This window comes from Morone saxatilis, unplaced genomic scaffold, assembly GCF_004916995.1.
Source record: "Morone saxatilis isolate NCDOM2014 unplaced genomic scaffold, NCSU_SB_2.0 Contig7, whole genome shotgun sequence".
Lineage (NCBI taxonomy): Eukaryota > Metazoa > Chordata > Actinopteri > Moronidae > Morone > Morone saxatilis.
This window is the reverse complement of record NW_023340246.1, coordinates 9,801,043-9,822,939: the sequence shown is the minus strand read 5'-3', so window position 1 is coordinate 9,822,939 and position 21,897 is coordinate 9,801,043. Positions and strand designations below refer to the sequence as shown.

General features: G+C 40.7%; 1 protein-coding gene across 1 annotated transcript in view; it reads right to left on the bottom strand.

Annotated features, from left to right (window-relative positions):
• The window catches only part of nbas (NBAS subunit of NRZ tethering complex), a 138,189-nt gene that overhangs the window by 46,024 nt on the left and 70,268 nt on the right, over positions 1–21,897 (bottom strand). The window contains exons 41-44 of the mRNA XM_035679126.1: positions 12,713–12,936; positions 12,359–12,469; positions 5,442–5,692; positions 1,304–1,644 (exon numbers count right to left, since the gene is read on the bottom strand). Coding sequence (XP_035535019.1) covers positions 1,304–1,644; positions 5,442–5,692; positions 12,359–12,469; positions 12,713–12,936 — 927 coding nt within the window. The remainder of the gene's footprint in view (positions 1–1,303; positions 1,645–5,441; positions 5,693–12,358; positions 12,470–12,712; positions 12,937–21,897) is intronic.

Sequence of the window (21,897 nt, the reverse complement as noted above, 5' to 3'; positions counted from 1 at the left end):
ATTTCTGCATTTGCTAGATAGAGTAGAGCTTGACTCAGACTGACAGCACTTTTCTCTGCCAGGACAGGATGATCACTAAAATGGAGCCTCCTGACAAACCTGTGCAATTCCTCTTAAGGGTAAGGGTGTATATGCATTTGTGTGTGAGTGTGCATAGAATCAGATATAGGCATTCACAACCAACATCAGACAAAGGGCAAAGTTTCAAAACAGGCTGGTTGAGCAAGGGAGGTTGCTTCCACTAAAGACGCTATCTAAGATCAATACTTCAGAGGGGGTAAAAATGCCAACACTCTGTTTCCCTTCAAAATATACATCCAGTAGGGGGAAAGCAAAGTCCCAGCCATCCCTGTCAGCCCTTGGCCTTGAGGGAAATGGATCAATCCACCGTGGGGGGCAATGGGGGTGTGAAAGGTCAGCTGCATTCCAGTGAGAAGGGTCAAGATTTTCCCTTTGAGGGTTCAAAATGGATTTTTAAAAAGGAAAGAGAAGGAGGTTGAGGGTAGAGAGAGCAGACAGTGGACTTCTGAGAGGTAATCTACATGTTAAAAAGCACAGTGGGAAAACAGTGCCTGCTGGGAATTGGAGTTTAATTGGCTCTGAAGTAGAGAGGGATCAATTAGCTCTCACAGAGTCACAGCAACGAGAGGGTGCATAAGACAAAAATGGGAAAAAAGGGGAAGGTCTGAAGAGGGGGGCTATGGCAGCGTGCCAGTATGAAAAAAAAGAAGTGGGTTAGTATTGATAAGGTGCGCTGAGGCACTTTAGGTTCTCTGCAGGACAATTTTTCAGAGTGCTGTAATTATGTGGCTGACATTTCTTGTGCAATTTTATAATTTCTTTTATAAATCATGACTGGTATGTGCTTTGAGGCGACAGAGTGTGGATGTGAACGTAATAATGTATTTAAAATTAGGAAAGGGCCTTTGACGTTCCAAAAATGGAGCCGGGGGCTTGAGAGACGACCGGTCAGACGATGTAAAGTACAGAGTGAGGAATGTGACATTTTGATGTAGTGATTGGAAATCCCCTCAATCCTTCCTTTTAGACAATATGAATCCTGTCTGGGTGGCTGCCTGGAACCAACTACAGTACCTTCTGTGCTGCAATTACAAATTGTCTGTCTGCCAAACTCCCACTGGTTGCTGTCTGAGACGGTAATAGAAAAGAGAGCCTCCTTCACACTGTACTGTGTCATACTACTTTTTCCTCTTTTCTGTCTGCCACTCAGTAATTCACACGAAAAACATGGCTAGGCTTAAAAACACAAACATCAATATTGTTTGACCAAATTTAGACTTACTTTTTCAGCTGCATCGGGTGAGAAGGTGATGCTGTCCAGGAAGTGGACAGCGTCAGCAGGGGCCAGCCTGTCCAGGTATTTGGCGCAGGTATCGTAGGCATGGAGGTAGTCTTGGTCGCTCTGTGGGGGTCTCTTCAGCAACTGGGGGTCCCCTTTCCAAAACAGCTTCTGCAGCCACACTGCGTGGACTGCACTGGGGGAGACTGTTGCCCCTCCACCACCAGGCATGGGCAGCCGATTAGCAAGTTTGGAGATGGACAGCACGTTCTGACTGGTAAGAACTGGTTGTAAAGTGGCCAGAGGATCCAACGATTCATCAGTCAGCTTCCGGTAGTTCAAACCTGCAAGAGTGTTAATGTGTTAATGTATGCAAATTATTTTATACTGCTACTCTTTAAAGTACAGAGATATAACAGAGTATTTTTTTTTTTTTATTTTTTTGGGGGGGGGGGAATTACAAGAATAAAGTCATAATATTATGAGAATAAAGTCGTAATTTTTATGAGAACTGTCAACAGCCTGTTGGCTCAGCCATCAAAAAACTGTTAACGACGAAATTATCAAGTACGTTAGCTTACCTGTTGACTGTACAGTACGACTGAGACAAACAGCGGCTGCTGGGCTCAGGCTGAGGCTGCTGATTGGTTGAGCTGCTCACGTCAGATCTTGATAACTCTATCAAAGCTTTTTCTCATTAAAATGACTTTTTTTCTTGTATTATTATTACATTAATAATTAATTAATTAATTAATTAGTCGTAATATTACGACTTTATTCTCGTAATTTCCCCCCCCCTAAAAATATTTTTTTTCTCTTAGTCTGGCCCTAATACTCCGTCGTACAGAGACATGACAGGTACATGAAAAACACATGAGCGTTTCTGTGTGAGAAACCTAGCATTCAAACATATATACCACACTGTTCCGAAAGTGGCACAAAAGAGAGGCCTATTTGAAGGCACTTAATACAATATATACAGTACATACTATATTTTTGTATTCACATGTGGTATGTGCTAACCATGCAGCACTTTGATGATTTGATTTGACTGATTTTATATGCGTAGGATGTTCAATATTCCATGACATAAATGTGTAAAGAGAAATGCACAGAAGAGAGTAAAAGATGTGAACCGCAAAGATTGTGTGTGTAAAACCGGTGCTGTCCGCTTGTGTCTGCATGCAAAGGTGTATATTTTTTCTGTGAATCTGTCTGTGTACATCATATCTCCTACCACTGCAGTATTCTATGTGTGTGTGTGTGTGTGTAAGAGAGAGAGCAAGTGGCGTGCTCTTGGTCTCCAGTGCTATCAGACAGACCCATTACTGTGGCAACACCACAGTCTGTCTGGGCTTTAAATATTTAGCACTGGTCTGTCTGGGGAGGTCTCCGTCAACGCTGCTCGGAATCCCTCACACACACACACACACACACAGACACATATATAAAAAACTGCAAGTACACACACAATATTTTCATCCAGGCCCAGACGGATACTTAAACTGCAGATAAGAGTTACATGCACTTACATATGTACTCTCTCTCTGTCTCTCCCTGCTCCACCCACTCTCTTCCACACCCAAGCAGCATCTCATCCCCTTCCTCAGGAGAGCTTACTCAGACAGTCACCTGGTACTGTGTCTGAAATTGTGATGAATATTGGACACACACCACCTGTCTCTGCTCTGTCTGAATGCCTTGTAACTGTGTTTATGTGCGTGTATGTCTGTTCAGGACTACAAATGAGTCATTTTGAGTGTGTGCCTTGGAGTTAGAGAGTGTTTGTAGAAAGTTGGTGGACCTGGAGACTCCACAACAGCCTGCATGTCAATTTTGCTACAAGAGCGTGATTGTGTGGGTTAAGATTTAACAGTGTTTGTGAACGTGTGTGTCTCTCGTGTGTGGGTGTGTGTGTGTGTGTGTGGTGTTGTGTTGTGTGAAAGAGAGAGAGTGATACAGAAAGTGTTAGTTTGTAAGTGTCAATGTCACACAGTCAGTATAGCATGTGCCAGTACATGAATATGAATCCCTTAGGTGTGTATTGGGTAGTTTTACTGTTGCTGCAGCTGTGAGTTTTCTAAACCCTGCCCAATTACAGCTTATCGACCGCAACTAGGTATTGCAGCCCATTGCACTGGGCTCTAGTAATAGCTAAGTTTGTTTCATTTCCGGTTTTGGCTTTTAACTTAACTGTGATAGACCCTTTTCACAGCAGAAACGTTGACTTGTCAAAGCAGAAAAAGCACAAGCAATCATTAATTAATACCATTAATGACGGCTGCATTTCATTTAGGTAACCCAGTTCCAAGGCTCTGATATTGTGCATGCTCAACTCACTGACATGGCTTACTGGGACTTTTAATTGAAGGGTCTATCGTTATGAATATGATTATGAATATGATTAACTCCACGTGTGCCATGAAAAGGGTCCATTGCTGGCTATAGTAAATACCAGTGAAATGTCTCGGTTCTGGTCAGTTCACACACACTACCAACTACACATTTCTCAAAGTTGAAAACACGTCCAAAGTTAGGTTCGGCGTTAACTAGCTTACAACTAAGTTAGCTGACCTGGCTTACGTTGTGTTGCAGTAGCTAGTATTTACAATGATGGAAACATTTCAATTTGATGTTTGTCAGACTGCCGTGGAAGAAACCCTCTCTTTTCTGCAAACTCTGGTGGAGTGGATTAAACAGTGTTTTATTGCTAAAGTAAGCTTTAATTGTTAGCATATCCAGCTACAATAGTAACCAAGCTTTACTAAGTCTAGGAACACACATTACACAATATTAAATTGTGATGTTGTGTTTCAGGTTATATTAAAAAAGCCTTGTTCAAGAAACAACTGTTCACTGAACTCAAGGAACCATTCTTTAAAAAATGACTTTCAAGTAGTTGCTTAGCGAGCAGTCGGTTGCTAATATGGTGATATGCCTATTGTGTGTGAGTGATTGATTATTGTTCGTTTATGTAGAAATGCAGTCTTGATGTGGATGACTCAAAGGTTGTGTGTGTGTGTGTATCTGTGTGTGTGTGTGTGTTAAACAGAGACATGTGTCACCGGTAAAAGCTGTGGTGTTATCAGGAGCAGAGGGAGGAAGTGAGGCGTGAAAACACAGCTGACACCTGGCTGACCTTTACTGAACTTCATCGAGAAGTGACACCACCTCCACCCGTACACAGCAAAGTTTGAGCACTCTAGCCGGACCGCTGAACCGGTGACACGCTACAACCTGGACATGACATCCTTGGAGAGTGTGCTGCCACAGGAATCTAAGGGGAAACTGCATCTTACTGCGATGCAGTTGCTGTTTCAGGAGCTTGGTGTGTTAGGTAGATTAATAACTAATACAGAGGTGGATTGCTTCACTTGTCGTTTACAGGAAAATGTGAATAGCTGTGTTTGGTTCAATCCTGTTCCTTTTTTTAATTTAGGAAACATAAGAGCTGGTGGAGAAAAGGGGGGAAAGAGTAAAATCAAAAGGATAAGCTGAGGTAGACATGAATGATAATATGTGTACATTTGAAGTATACAGCAGGGTTGTATTTGTCACTTAAAGAAAAAAAGGATTTTGTTTTATCTGGGGCCAGAAATGTGCCACGAATGTAGTCATTCAACAGTTTTTTTAAAGATTGTACATGACAGTGACTTGAGGTTATCTACTGGCTAGAAGGAATGTCAACATTTGTATGTGAGTCATCAATCATGTCAAGAGGGATTTTATTCAAGTCTTCAACACTGGACTTGATTTGTTGACATTAAAGGCTTGGGGCTGATTTTGCACCAACAACAGAGGTGCATTAACCCTTGCAATCCTAGGCTTTTTTCCCTATTCTTTCTCAGAAACAGCGTCAACTGATTGACAAATGGGTGCTTTTGTCGATTCGGTACCATTAGGTTTTTCTAAGCAGTTCCATTGTTTACCACAACCAAATTAATTCCTTTCTTTATGCATAAATGACTGCACAGATTTGTTTTTCGCTGAATTAGATTTTGGATGCAAGCTATAACATCTGGTATAACATCTGAACAGGCATATTATCCCTGCCTTTTGTCCTTCCTGTGAACCACCTACTAGCTATGCAGTAGTTGTTCCATCTGCATTACAATGATAGAGAAAAAAACAATTGTCTTACCGTTGGCAACAGCACGCAGCTTCTTGAGCAATTTGACATGGGAGTCTGGCTTGATGATGGTGGTGACGTGAGGCTCACAGCCTGCAGCATCTAGCAAGGTGTAGTAGTAAAGCAGGCGGCCCTGGTCGGTTCCCTCCACACTGGGAAGAACGTACTTGGTCATGTGGCTGTAAAAGGCCTGAGGGTTGCACTTCAAAGTGTCAAACAGACCAAGCGACTCACTCCGGGATTCAATATCCTTGGTGGAAAGACTGGATGAGGAGGATGAGGAGGAAAGAGAATGAGAAGAGAATAAAACCATGAGCGTATGCAACTGAATGTTATAATCCTAAAGTTTTCATAGCAATATAAACACACAAAAATAATCCATATCCCAAGTTCAAAGCTTTTACATTTGCTGCTGTAAACGCCTGCTGTGTGAGATATGTCTTCTCCACGGAAAACATCCATTGGTACACAGGATGTGAAACACTTTACAGTAAATGTCTGGCATCAGAAACTGAGGTTTGTTTAGAAAAAAAACTAATTAAGATCTAAGTTAAGCAGCAATAACCATGCCTGAAAAAGATAAGAGAAAAACGGCAATACTGACAAAAACCCACATTTTAACAAAAAAATCAAAGGAGGAAGACAACCCCACACTGGAGACTATTTGGTTGAAAAGTAGTATTTGAAAACAGCAGTGCAAAGGCAGCACAGAGATCTGCAGGCTTATCACCAAAGATACAGTCCTTCGAAAAAAGATGAGGATTTCATAGTTTACTACTGAGAATATGTCTAAGAACTTGGTCAGCGCTGACAAACCAGCAGAATTGTTTAAAAGAAAAGACAGTGAGAGGAGAGAGAGAGACAGAGAGAGAGAGAAAAAAAAGAAGGTGATGTGGAAACGCGCAGAGTGAAAAAAGTCTGTCTTGCGCGCGGCTTGTGCACTGCTTTTCAAAAATGTGTTTTACCACAGAACTCAAAGTCAAAAGCGGCAGGTGGTCTAGAAGAATGAGAGGACAAGTGAAAAGAACACGAGCAAAACACCAGAGAGGGGAGAATCGGAAGGGAAAAACCTCAGAGAGACGGAAACAAAGGTTAAACAAGGAAAGATACAAAGTATGAAAAGGCAAAGGCAAAGGAATGGTAGTTTGCTGGTAGTCAGCAAGGGGCTCTGAGCAATCTCCGGTGGTCTGGGAGTGTGTTAGTGTGAGAGCAAGTCTGTTTATCTGCTGGAACGGGACAACATCAAAGAGGACGATGTTTCCTCTAGGCGCTCCATCAGAGCTTGCTGGGAGGCTTTTGCTAATGAAAAAAATATAGACAGCGGTAGCGGGTGTGGAAGCGGCTGACAATAAGCTCAATAATGTAAATAACACTAATCATCCTCACAACAGGGGCTCAAAAAACTGGAGCCAACAGAACAAGTAACTCTAAGTAAATACTCTCTCTGTCACTTTTGCTCTTGTCTCCTTCCTAAGTGTATTTGGTCATGGGCAGCCTGAGACCCCCAATCAAAGTCTGATGTTTCACTATTTAATTACATCAGCTCCAAAGTGACTGAAAGCACCAAGGCAAGAACAATGGCAAGCGAAGACAACAACTTCTCCAGGTACCTGGTTTTCCTTGGCATGAGCACACAGGCTGAAACACAGACAGCTGTGACTGGTGGATTGTGACCAGTATTCACGTCAGGCTCTGCTTTGGGTGTGTTACTGTAGTTGTTCAAAACCAAGTTGTCACCTCCTGACAAAAGGTGTTAAGGACCTCTCTTTGCTAAGATTGTGTTCGCCTCCTGTCTTCTCTTTACAGTTTTCACTTTGTGCCACAGTTCTCTCTGTACACAACACAGTTTTCACCTCTATCTCCGTTGTGTTCATGTGTTCATATCAGGAGCTTCTCATTACAATCGTTTCTTGTTCGTTTCGAAAGCTGGAGCAAGGAACCGATTTAATCCGGCGGAGTATTTGTCATTCTCCGTGCTGTTCCTATCCTCTCTAATCCTTCCGTACTTCCGTTCTAATCTTACATTACCATATTCAGTTTGTTGTCTTGTCCACCATGTCCAAACAAAAATAGGCGTCTAATATTTTTTAATTTACAGGCGTATTTAATTGCCATGGTATTATGACAGCCAGAGTTAAACTTAATGTGGGCTTTGGCAAAGCAGTGATGATTATTCAGCATCATTGTTGTTTGAATTTATGCAAGCTGTATTTTCATTTTTTACGATCTATGCTGCTAATTTGTTTACAAGAAGCAGGGGAGTTTTTGTGCTGTGTAGTTCAGTACAGGACAATGGCACATTGAGAGGGCCGTGTGACTATACCTGATTAACTTTTTCATTGTGAGCCGATATTTCTCGGCCTATCACACATTTACACACAGGCACACATACAAAACATGCACTAACACCAAGTCCTCACACACCATCTGCAAAAACACAGAGACGTGATCCTTAGGCATGAGTCATACAGTATAGGGTACATGTAACTCAAGCCCTACATTTGCACTAAGGAACACAATGTAAATCATTTTAAACCTGCAATAACTTATTTTTTGGCCATTTTAAGGCAGCAGAAATGGGCAATTAATACAAAAAACACATATTATCTCCTTTTCAATTAGTATAGCATATTTGTTAGTAAACATTTGCTATTATTCACACATCCAGCAGATACAGAGCAACATGGAACAGCCAAAAACTCGAAAAGCCACTTCAGACTGGCTCCAAAAGCACGTCAATCTCCATAAATGCTATCGTTAATGATAGCATGTTAACATGTGCTTATTCGCACTAAACACAAAGTCAAGCTGAGGCTGATGGGAATGGTATTAGTTTTGCAGAGTGAGGTGTTGGACGGATCAACCTCTTGATACTGCCACCCCTAATGCCGCTATCGTAATCAAAATACATATTTTACATGTGTTCCATTTCAGGCAAGAAATTAATTTTCATATTGAACATACAGTATATAATTTCCAGTAACAAAGGTGGTGGTGGAGGGGGAAAAGCAGCACAACCGGTCAACATGACATGTGGCAGTTAGGAACAGCGGGTTAAATGAGCAGCTGATGACATAAATGGAAGTGTCAAATCTGATTGCCCATGCGCCATGCTTGTGGCATAATAGCCCCTGTGTCAGTTTAGTCAGAAATACTGTTTTTGTATTGCTGAACCAAAGGTTATGCAGTCGTATTTGTCGGTCCATGTCCTCCTGCTCTCCCTGCTTCTCCCCCATGACTCAGAGAAGCATGCTTACAGCCAAGCTCCAGGTCGTGGTCATGCTCCAGGCTCAAACCTTGCAGAATTTCTCTGGACAGCACGTCAATAATCCCTAAAAATATGAACCAACAGCACGAAACAGCTGCAGCTGAACACAGAATGTGCTGTACCTAACCTGCGTGTGGCAACAGCATGATCCACATTCCCACTGAATGCTACAAATGTGCTTTCTTATTCCAGGCAGGAAAGCTCATCAGCATGCTAAACACACTTGAATGAACACACAGCAAGATACATGCTTGCACTAGCTTAATGTGAGAGAAATATTTGAGATAATTAGGTGTAGTATGTCTAGAACAGCCAGTAGCATGTCAACATCCTCATGCATATAAAAATACAGAAAATGCCACATTACAGGGAAGAACAAACCTTTTATGTAATAAAACAGCTGAGGTGAAACTGCAGTAACAGAGGGAAGAGGGGAGGCTTTGCTGGGACAAGGGTGACTGCAGTTCTTTAAGTATTGATATTACTTGCATGCCACAAGGTCCCTGGAAGGGTTAAGTAGCAAGTGCCTGGTATAGACAGAGCAAAGGAGGTTCAAATGAAGTGGACTTTGGAAAAAGGAAATTGTTTAGCTTATTTGAGGGGTCTTCGAACCCCGGTATTTGGGTTATCGCAATGCAGTAATCACAGACAGTCTTTTATGGTGGTTTCTATTGATCTAGGACATATCAGCTAGGGGCTGAAATGTTTTTATCAACTGTCAGGAAAGCTTAAACGTCTATAAGGCTGGCAATTTCTGATGTCATTTGAACTTTTATTTGCCAGATGAGGTCACCAGATGTACAAATGGAAAGAGCTTGTACAGAATTCAAAGTGTCCTCTCCGTCTCATTAGGCTCAAAGCAAAACACATCTTGAGGATGAGTCAGAAAAGAAAGGTGCCACAAAAGGCTATTTTATTTCTCATCACCGGCAAACACTGATCAGCAGCAAAAGAAGCACAACTGGTCAACAGCTGCTGGCAGCAGATAGGAACTGAAATGAAGAGCTAGGAGGTGCGTTGTTTGGAATGTCAAACATGATGTTTGTTTGGATCAACTGACTGCAACTGATGTGAGACACACTATTTGGATGCCCTGCCTGAAGTAATCCAAGTTTTATTTATTCAACCTGAATTCATGAACCAAACGCCCTCTCTCTCTCTCTCTCTCTCTCTCTCTTCTCTCTCTCTCTCTCTCTAACCCAAAATCCAGACGAGGCAGGGAACGGGCCGGCCACCTAGAGCCGGGGTCTGCTCGAGGTTTTCCTTGACCCTGTCGCCAAGTGGTGGCTCATGGTGGGAATTGTTGGGTCTGTGTAAATAATTACACGTAGGGTCCTGCTCTATTTGAAAAAAGTGTCCTGTGATAACTTGTTATGATTTGCCGCTATACAAATAAAATTGAATTGAATCCTGACACGAAGACCTGCAACAGCCAATCCAGCAAAACAAGCTGGTATCAGTGACATAAGGTACATGTTGTGGTGGTAGCATTTTATAATATTTTGCCATTATTTGTCTTGCAAGATATTAAACCAATGTTAGGTGCATCAGATGGTAACGCCAAACCGATGTTCAGCCCTTCTACAAGAGACACTTCCACACAAATTCAGAAGGTATTTAAACTAATTTAGATCAGGCGAAGCCAAAACAAAAATGCAAAAATGAATCTGCACGGTCTAGACCTGCTCTATATTAAAGGTGTCCTGAGATAACAACTGTTATGATTTGGCATTATACAAATAAAATTGAATTTGATTGAAAACTGAACTGATTTCGGAGTAATTCACTAACACCCTTTCTGTTTTTGGACAAGTCATTTAAATGTCAATAAACTATGGTGGTGTTTAGCACTACATTGATTCCTCTAAAGCGTTCATTCTGTGTTAATAGGACTGTCTCAGGGACACTCTGGCTCTATCATCCATCTCTTCTTACTCCATTCATCTGGCCCATCCCCTCCCTCCCTCCACACACCGATTCTGTGGGTATTTCTCTAGCTAACGACCTTTCTCTACACCCTGTTTTTATGTAACACTTAGCAATGAATGCTCAGCAGCTCTTTCCACTCATTTGACCTCAGACACATTGCATCTTTCCATTTGTCAGCCTTTGACCATATTTTTTACCATATGTGCTTATTTTTCAAGAACTGAAGATCTCTACCATTCACACCGCATCACATCTTGGGTGACCTTGTGTACTAACAATTTACCGTGCTGACAATATCAATACAATTTTTATGTTAAATGCCATACATAAATGAAGTACTTTTGCAATATTTGATTGCCCTAATGGAAAGTAATCATTCCATCTCTATGTTCTCCAACACCACTTCACTTCTTCTTTCACTACAGTCTTACTTGCTGCTTGCTTTCAGTTTTTTCCTATACCTCCAAGCCATGATCAAACCCTACAGACTGGCCTGGCCATTGCACTCCTTTAACTCTGGAAGTTTGGCTTCCCCATCATTCAGAGGACCATCTTTTGCTGCAAGCTTTGTAACACCCTATTTATTTGGGACGGTTGCACTTCCAATTTTATAATGAAATCTAGCTCTTGAACCTTTTTAGCTTGAATGCACTTATTGTAAGCCGCTTTAGAAAAAGTGTCCAAATTAATGTAAAACAAAGGCATTAGGAAGACTGTTGTTATTGCCCTTAATCCAAATAGTGGCCCTCAGAGCTGGACCTGATCCCAGAGCACTGCACTGTGGCTGGCTTCTGCCACTCAACAGTTAGGATGAGGGAAATACGAAGAATGTACTTCCTTACAGGGATCAATAACAGCCTACATTCCATCTTGCGTCCATGCATTGTCTGTATGCATCTTTCCTTGAAGTTTTCCCCCGCCTGCTCTATTCATATCAGTCCCTGTGTCCATTCATCTGTTAAATCAATATGCATATTGCAGATGCTTCTAGTCAGGATTGTAGTATGAATATTCTTCACACATTTGTTATGATCTTGAGATTTTGGTAGAAACTCACACACACTGCAGCTGTGGGGGGTTTGAAGAAGGTATAGGTTGTAATTTATCGTTAAATGGAGTCCATAAACCATTTTCTTATATCAGAATGCGACACAGGGATATTTATTACAGATGCATACACATGTGCGCACAAACACACACACAGACACACTCACACACACACACACACTCACACATATCTCAACTCTGCTGAAAAGGCATTCTATTAAAACAAGGAAAGGTGCAGAGCTAGTCAGATCCCCAGCTATGAAGTCAAAGAGCAAATAAATTATGGAAATAGACTCTGACACACTCACGTCATCTCTCACAAAAAAAAAATTGCAACATGTTTGATTTACTCTGGGGCGCTGTAAGTATGCTTTTTATGTAGGTGAGTTTTGTAATAACTCAAAGGTAGTGGTGCTACTTAAATTCACTTTCACATTTTGCTTCCCTTTTTTTAAATACAGGAGAGACAAAGACATGTGACCATACAAAACTTACTAGACATGGGAATTTATATGTAGAAACGAGCAACCTGTTTCCTCATGAAAACACAACTGCATTTTAGGGGCATTTCAAATGCACAGTGAGTGACGTAAATATTTCAAACTGATAGGATGACAAAAGTGATGAAAATAAGGTGAAAAATGCTCAGGGAGGGGTTATGTGATTGTGTTGTGTGTGCATGTACCCGCTATCTGTAAAGAGGAACTCGAGGTGAGTCATGTAGACCTCCCACAGAGGAACACTGTAGCGCTTAGCCAGCGACAGAGCGATTCTGTACACGCCGTCATCCAGTGTCCTAAACACACGCAGATACACATGCAGAGAGGAGGAAAATAATAATCAATTCAATCGTACTGAAGCGGAAAGAGCCAGCCCTCCCACCCATATGCGGTATAAAAGAATGCAGATCAAATAAATGCACACACCTTACAGACTACATCACAAACCCATTATATGAATGACTGTTTCTAACAACATTTCCAGCAGACAGGAAACAGTGTATGGACTGTATATTCCTTTAAGTTCCCTCCCTACTTACTCTGTGAGGCCAAGGATGGTCTCCTTCTTGTAGTTGGAGTCTGAGCTGAAGCGCTGGACGTCCACTCCACGGCCGAGCCCCTGTAACACCTGGGCCTGGGTGAAGTCCGTCAAACGCTCGTTGTACGCATGCAGCTGGTTGATCAACTGCTGCAGCTCCTCTGGCCAATTGGAATATGCAGACACATGCTGTGTGACCAATCGAATCAGATCCTTTGGGTCAGCCTATAAAAAAGGGGAATAATTCTCATGTTTACACACAGACAGCTGCTGCTTTGGTAATCCTGAGAATAGCACATAGTGTCTACTGGAATATGCAGTTATCAAAGGTTTTTGGTAGTATTTTGTGTTGACTATATTGTGGCTTTCATGTTACATCTGTAAATAATTTCCATCATAGAGAACAACAGAATCTTACTTGACAGACACCCTCTTTTTCTTTACCCTTCTTATCTTTTGCACCTATTTGCTTCCAAATGCAGTGCTTACCCATAGTGCGATATGGGAGATGCGCTACACTGTTTAAGCCAGGTGTAACCAAATTCGAACTGCCCTTAAGGCTTATCTTTAAACTATGTGACACACTGAGCTTCAAACACCCTGCAATGCCTGGTATCTAACTTCACAGGTCCTCTGCTGCTTCGCCGTGACGAACTAATGAGGCTATTTTCAAAAATGGCTGTCATTTTCAAAAACCGGTAGAAAAAGGCAGGAGCAGATTAACTACCCTGGCTTTACTTCTATAATTTTGCTCCCAGGAAGAGATTGACTGCTGCACCTGAGTTGAATCAAGCAATTCAATATGGACCTTTTTTCCTACATGCCAAGAAAATGTGGGTAAATGTACCAGGCGCCATAATTGCTACCGTGATTCAGGCCTATGGGGAACTCAACAGTGGATACACATTTATGACTGAGTGTGTCATGAGCAGGGAGCGGTAGGTGAATGTTGTATCTCTCTCATCACCCCTTTTCTAATTAAATGAGCTCCTGAATTTGGTTTTTGGCATCTTATATGCTGTCGCCCAGCAGGATGAGATGGTTTATTTGTTCTTATTTGCATAAGGTAATTATGTCTGCTGGAAATGTGCGAGCTTGAAAACAGAGGTGTTTGTGTGTGCCTCTTCCTGCTCTCAGCGTGTGTGAGTATCTTTAGATGTGGCCTTAGTGGCAGTTATGGTGGCAGATTCACAGTTCAAAAGCAGGACAGGAGGGAAAGTCAGGAGAAGAGGTAGAAAGGGGAGAATGTCAAAAGTTTAGAGAGTAAAGATAGGAAGTCTTGGGGAGGGGAGGGGAGGGGTTTAAGCCAGGAGATATGGAGGAGGAAAGTAATGTAGAAGGGGGAGAGGAGAGAAGGGGAGAGGAGAATGGTGTTTGTTAATGACAGCATCATTTTGGACACGATTTTCAAACAAGAGAGATTGACACGCAAAGAGAGACCATAGAGAGAGAGAAGAAAGTCTGCTGGAACTATGATGGACGGGCCGATGTTTGAAGAGTTTTATTGAAATAAGGCTTTCATGATGAAATACTGTTTGCATTCTCTCTCTCACTCTCGCTGTCAGTCATTCGCAGTATTTTGTCCTTTGGGCTCTCTGGCTATTATATCCTCCTTTACCTCTACAAACACTAGTTTTTTTTGGATCGCTAAAATTTGTAATCTCATTCCTAAAGAATCTCTAATAATTATTCTTTTCTGCAATGTCAATTAGTCTTTAAATTAAGCAAAGACAACACTTATTCCTTGTTTTTTTTCTTCATCATATCTAATTACTTGCTTATTTAATTTCAAAGTATCTTAAAAAGCCACTTATTGTCTTTTTTCAAAGGGAAGAATGTATAAAGTGTATGTAAAGTATAATTGCATAAGGTAGTGTGTGATGTTACACAGCTGGGAGGAAGCCAGCTCTCCTCAACTCCCCCTTTAGATATTCCACCACTGCCACAGGCTCTTTTCCCTACGCTTCCCTCCTTCCTGTGATGCTGCTTAAGAGGGAACAGTGTAAAAATAAAAAGTCTACGTCTCGGTCTCAAATCTCTTCAACCACGCTTGCTCTCTTATTTTCAGGCTTAATTTCTTATGTTATTACATTTCAGTCACAACTCTGCATCCATCAGAAATCCTTTTGCCTTTTCCAAAGCTGTCTGGTTAAATATATAAAATCAACTTAATTACATCACACAATATTGTTCCCTTTTATCCCCCACTGTTTCACCCATGGATGGTAGCACTATGTAAAACTGTAAAAGTGTACTGTCAAGGGTTATATCAATATGGACATGTTATATTTATATTGACAAATTAGAATCGCATCATTTCAGTCACATTAGTAAAAAAAACCCTGCTAATTATGAAAATTCCAGGTAAAATTCATGCCAGAGTACGCAACTGAAGTCTTAGTGGCAGAGATGCATCACTAGAACACATCACCTGCAAAACCACTGTTTTCCTATAGCACTGAGCAGTTTAAATATTTTCTACTTTTCATTGCAAGGTGCGGAGTTGAGCCACCCATCAATGTCACACTTTTCTCAGACAGCCAATTAAATTAAGCAAGAGGTGGGCTTAACTACTTCACCACTTCGTTCCTGTTTTGATGACATTTACTATGCCAGTAAATAGGTTAGCTATCTAGCTGATTGACTGTGAGAGAGTTACGGGATACAGGGGATAAACCTAAGTAACCTCAGTTATCCACCTCTTTGAAAGGAAGCTAGAGTTTACTCATCTAGAGCTCGACGTCTTCTTCAATACATTTTTGCTCTTAATATTTTCGTGCACACTACGTAATGCACGCTGCCTCGCTCCACAGGCGCCTCAGCTGTTTTTTTCCTAACACTCTTTGCCATGGCATTTTTGAAGTGGCCGTGCCTGGAGTGATGCGTCTCTGTGTGATCGGCCCCTTAAGAAGCTGAAGACTCTACATCCATGCTAGCAGATATGTGAGGCAGTGCTTTGAGTGAAATGCGTATATTTGGTATTAGGTCAAAGTATTGGACGCATTCAAATTTTCATCTGATGTCGGTACTAAAAGAAACTTCACTGAATCACCAAAGTTATAACAAATCGTGTTTGGTGGATCAACCAGATTTCAAAAGAATAGCTGACATTTTACTCAGGAACCAAAAATGTTGACCTGCTGGTGGTCCAAGAAGAAAAGTCAGTGGGTCATCAAAATTAAAACTCTCAATTCATTAGCTGGAAGTCATAAATGTCCATACCAAATTTTGTGACAATCCAACAAGTAGATGTGCAGATATTTCACTCGATAGGAGTTATATTTGCAGGTGGTGCTAGGTCGATGAAAGTCAGGGCAACAACAAAGTTCATACTCAGAGGAGCTTGAATATTTGTACCTAATGTCATGGAAATCCTTACAGTCGTTTTTGAAATATGTCATTGTCAACCACAAAAGTTAGGGGAACAACAAATTCATTAGGATTTATCCTGGGGACCATGAATGTGTGTACAGATTTTAGATATTTCAGTCTGGATCGCCATCGCTGGAAATTGCCACTACTGTGGCAAAAAAAAAAAGACGTCTCCCTAACCACCCATCAGTCTGGCAGTTCAATATTGCAACAAAGTACCAGCCTAGATTCATATTCATTTCTAGACCGTAATGATCAAAAACAGTCTAATACACAAAAAAGTATGTTACATTTTCAATATAATATTATTTTGTGTGTGTTACCACCAGATCATCAATGCCACAAACGCACATACAAACATGCTCAGGCTAACCTAGTTTTTAAACACATTGTCTCTCTGTTTCTTTGTGCAGTAATGATTACATAGAGGTTATGGAAAACAGACATGCCTTCCCCCTCCAGAGAGTAAGCTAGTAATGATCTTAATTATTTGTGTTTATGTCATGCTTACCACTTTACTATACATTTAGTGGCCTCATTAGCACTAATTCTGCAAATGGTGTATACAGTATGTGCACATAATTAGGAGGAATGCAAGGGGGAGATAAACCGGGCACCAGTTTGAAAGGAATAATCACTCCCTAAACAAGCTCGGCTGCACTGTCGGTCATAATACACCATGAAGGGGAAAGATCACAAGCAAGATACAAGCCTGCCAAAGAGATTGTAAAGACACGAGCAAGAGGAGCAGGAGTAACTTAGCACCGTCAACCCTGTGCATCTAATCAAAGGTTTAGAGGCTACGTCGTTGCAAACATTCCCAGTCAGCTGCAACAGTGCATTTGGAGTGCATATTTGTTTAATAGGGCCCTTTCTGCAGCTACCCTGCTTTACATGGCTCCCATGGGTAAAATATAGACTGCTAATGATTGTAGTACAAGTGCACAATTTGTACAAAAAGAGGAGAGCGAAGTTACTGGGTCTGTGGTGCTTTTCTATGATGGGGAAGTCATTCAGTCTAACTCATTATTCCAGTCAATTCAACAACAGGGAGTTGGCTCAGTGGTCCGGCACATCCAAGGTCATCTCCTGCAACCGGCAGCTTGAAACCCGTTGTGGCCATGAATTGAAAAACATCTGCAATGGCTGCAGGCAATACAAAATGTCAATAGATGTAAGTAAAGTGCTGTTTTATCAAGTGATCTTGATGCTATTAGGAAAACGCTTACATCTTTGCTCCTAATATAATTTACGCCCTGTGAGTGCTTTGGTAAACTTTGTGCAAAAATTTTGCAGTCTGAAAAACTTACACTGTTAAGGTTTCCTTCAGGTAGAATCAAAAAACTAATTTTTATACTTAATAAAGGTGCAAATATTCTTTCCAATTCACCGACTCCATCTCAGTATATAAACTGAAAGTGATGCATCTAACAGTGATTTGTGGGATTATTTTTATAAATGTCATAATGAGATTGAGAATAAGCAGTTTTTCTGCATGATAGACTGTCAGATGTCATGCTGTGTCTATAGTACAATTGTGTATGCTTTAAATGTGTTTTTGTGTGTGTTCGTGTGCGTGTGCACCACGAGTGTGAGTGATCAATAGTCAGTGAGAGAATGGTGACTGCAGGCGAAGATAAATGGTTGAGTGAAAAATCTTAATCTCTTTGCTCAGCACATTGCTGTACAGTGGCTGTACATTCACAACTACAATCGTCCTCACACACAATCAAGGAATAACTCAGACATTAAAACATTGACAAGCACAGGTAAACAGACCTTACATAAACACTGGCTATTGCGCAATATCGTGTAAACACCACAGCCAGAACAATTACGGTAAAAAGCGCCTTTATTTCGCAAACAAGCCCTTTAGTCAGTATAATGAAAACTTCCAGCATGAGCAAGTGGAAATCAGCTCATTATTCCCTTGGGAATAATGGAAACCCAGCCTGCGTGTCATTGAGCCTGGTGCTGCTCCACCATGCCTGGAAGACGTAATCGGATGGGAAAGTAACAGTTAAAGACCTTGAAAGTCAATAGTGGGCTACAGAATCTTCAATTGGCAGAAAGCTTTGTGTTGTCTGTAACCAGTAATACAAGACAACTTAAAAAGGCAATATTTTAAAATGGAACAAATGGTTGGAGTTCACACGATTAAGAAAAGCTACTTCATGAAAAATACACACTGGCAAGCCAGCACTGCTGCAACACCTTAGAAAGTGTTAGAGCGACTCTATATTTGGCTAACCTGGGAGTCTGTTTAAACCTGTAGACTCATGTCTCTTGCCCCAGCTGACCTCTTTTTACCAATTTTGCCACAATCGCAGATCTTAGCGATTAACTTGGTCAGTATTATGGTATTACTTTCAATTTGACAAAACTAATGCTAGACAAAACATACAAAAATAAGATGTAAAAATGGCTAATTATCCTTTAAGAAGATAATAGGTCTCCTTTCTTTACATTCTAAGTATACCTATGTTCGATACTCATGTTACTACGTCAATGACCAAAGTACCGGTCTGAGAACTTGAATTGGTCCCTGGGCTGCAGTGTGGCTGCCCACTGCTGCTTAATAGTTACAGTACAATAGGAGGGTAACACAGAAGGCAAATTTCACCACAGGGATCATTACAGTTTAACTTGTGTGTGTGTGTGTGTTACATGGTGCATTTTACAATGTATTGTTGTCAATTTAACTGAGATGCATTAGTATAATTGCACTAAAAAAATGGTGTTAATAGTGAAATATGACACACAATCCTTTCCAAGGCAGCTAAAAAACATTATACACATTTGACATGTGCTCAACTGATGTGAAGATCTGACTGTTGAAAGCTTACTGTACGCCCCTGTATACTGCTCACCTACGGTATAACATGCTATGAGGATGTTATTGCCTATGGGAAGGTTTTAGACTTATAGTTATATGCTAATTAACATAAATGTCAAGAACTTGTATAAGAATGTGATGAATTTGATAAGGTTTGAACAACACATTTAGCGTTAAGTGTTTTTTATTATATGTGACATTTATAAATATGCATGTACTGTATGTGTTTAATGTGATTTCTATGCATGTAATATGCTTTTTATGTAATGGCTCTATGATGGCAGGTCTGAAAATAAAGTTTTTTTAATTCAATTAAGTGTTCCCTTCACCCTAAGTTTCAATGTTCTCTTAGCAGGCAGCTTCAGTTCCAAAACCTTTATATCTACACAATAGTGAGGAAACAGGCTGTTGATTGAGGCTTTAAAAACACATCAAACACCTCGAGTAAACCCTCAGAGAGTTGTATTCCTATTTGCAACCGAATGACTTCAGTGGCTCGAGTGTTTGGTGTCTTATTGCTTGAGTATGAAATTATGTGATAGTGACAAGAGAACTGAAAGAGTGTGAGAGTTATTGAGACACAGTGTTACTGCTCTTCAAGTGGAGAGTGGGAAACACTTGGAGACAGCTTGACACACCACAACAGACACACACACGCACACACACAAATACCCCACCCGCTGGGACATGAAAACAGATCTAACGCTCTCAACACATCCCAACATGTTAGCCTGCAGTTACACACACTAACAAAATCATGCACGCAAACAATGCTACATGCACATACATATATAAAACTATACCTAGTATGTGTTTCTCTCCCCCTCCAACCTAATTTACGATGTAAAGCGAGCATGTACAAGAAATTATGATATGGGCACCCCGTCATACATATCTGAAATTAAATATCACATGCTGTACAATGTGCCCTTAAAAGATAAGAGAAAGCAAGAGAGCTAAAGAAAGCACAAGAAAAAATTATAAAGTATGCACTGTCAAGATAGTATTGTGGACGGAGAGGCCCGAGATTTGACAATAGCGAGACAGGCCTGCGGGGGGAATACTCTAAACAGAGTGCAGAAGGAGAGAGGGACGATAGCAGACAAAGAGCAACAAAATGTGGACAGAAAGAAGCAGCATGGAGAAGCATTAAAACAGAACTGTCATTCCAACAAAGCAATTCATTAAACAAAAAAAGAAGGAAAAGATAGGGACACATAGAACACATACATAAAAAAATATGGCGAGTGTGGAGAAAGAAACGAAGGTAGAAGGGTTTAATGGTTTTCTTCCCTCTTGCTTCTATCAGCGTTAGAGTAAAAGTTGCCACTACCTCATCAATAAGAGCTGAGTGAAGGCAGGACCTGGAACACAACGATAACAAGCACACACTCTGGTAAAGAGAAAAAAAACTCAAAGGAAACGACAGATAAAAAAAGACGAAATGAGCTAAAAATGAAGGTACAACTGCCAAAGTGTAGAGCAGTGGAGGAAAAGCTGTATATATTTTAAGTTAATGGACTTGAACTTCACTTGAGGCAGGAGGTTTGAGAGTGATTACTACCATTAGGATGCAGGAAGGATGTGTGTGTCAGTGTGTGGCGACTGGCATGTATGTGTGTAGTGTTGAGTATAACTTGTGTGGGTAGGCGTGTGTGCAAGCATGTTTTTGTGCACAGTCCTGACCTTGAATGTCAACTGGGACACACTTATCCACTTCTTCTGCTGGCCTCTTTCCCTCTTCCGTTCTTTTATTTCAACATTTTACCTCCCTCCTTTCCACCTGGGTTAAAACCCTTGAGAGCCACAGTCCACTCAAGGAAAAGGTCAGAACTATTTCTTCTCTTATTCTCAGCCAATCACACCCTGACAACCCTGCCACCACTATCATCTTCTTCACTGTTTCACTTATATATTCTGAACTCTTGTTCTTTGCAGGAAGAAAAGGAACATACAGTAATATGACCCGTTGTGGCAACTTCTGGCTTGGATTGTTTCAGGAAATAACATATGTGACATTAGTGTGCCGCCATATCATGCAAATACATTTAATTTGCAGTTTCCATATTGTCAAAATTCATGTAATTCAAAGAGTTACTCAATTATGCAAAATGTCTGGATGCTATAAAATCCATTTTACACACATATGTTAACATAAACACACAGACACATGTGCAAAGACATTCACAAGAAGAAGCACAGACACACGTTTCAGTGTTGGTTTTGGATTAAAGCATAAATAAGTGGATTACTATTCTGATGAGTAAAAGGATAATTATAGTTATTTCAAACCTGGGTGTTATTTTCCCATCATAATGTTTGCTACATTATGATGGCTGATTGTGTTCAAATTTTTTGCCTCTTACGTGGCTTTAAAGCCCTTTGTCTTCCCACTTTGCCCCGAACAATGGTCTCCATCTAAGAAGCCAAACAGTGTTTGAGCATAGGAAACAAGAAAAGTGAATTAACTGTATTTCCATAACAATAACACTCAGAAATAGCATTTGGATGACTCAGACGTATGATTATTTGTGGCTTTAACATTTCCAATCCAGTCTGGTGGTACAGTTATGACAAAATCATGCTGTTTATTTTAAATTCTAATGGAGATCCCAGATAACAGTTTCCACAGATAACAAATATGTCTAATATGAATTTTAAGGAAACATGTATAAAATGAGACATGTTGAATATTTCCATTTAAAGGTCAACATTTAGCAGGCTCCATCGGAAATTGTAATAGGTATGTCTTCATTACTGAAAATAACAACTGTTGTGTTTCTGTTACCCTAGATGTTTTTATCTACAGACACTGCGGGTGGCCTCCTTTCTAGTGGCCCAGAACAACCAACTGATAGGACTTCTTGCTTTTTTTGCAAATTTCAGCCACCTTAGTTTCTCCTACAAATATCACACCACATTCTCATTCCCAGGTTGCCAAATACAGACACGAGCAGTGATCAGTTAGTTGCGACCTT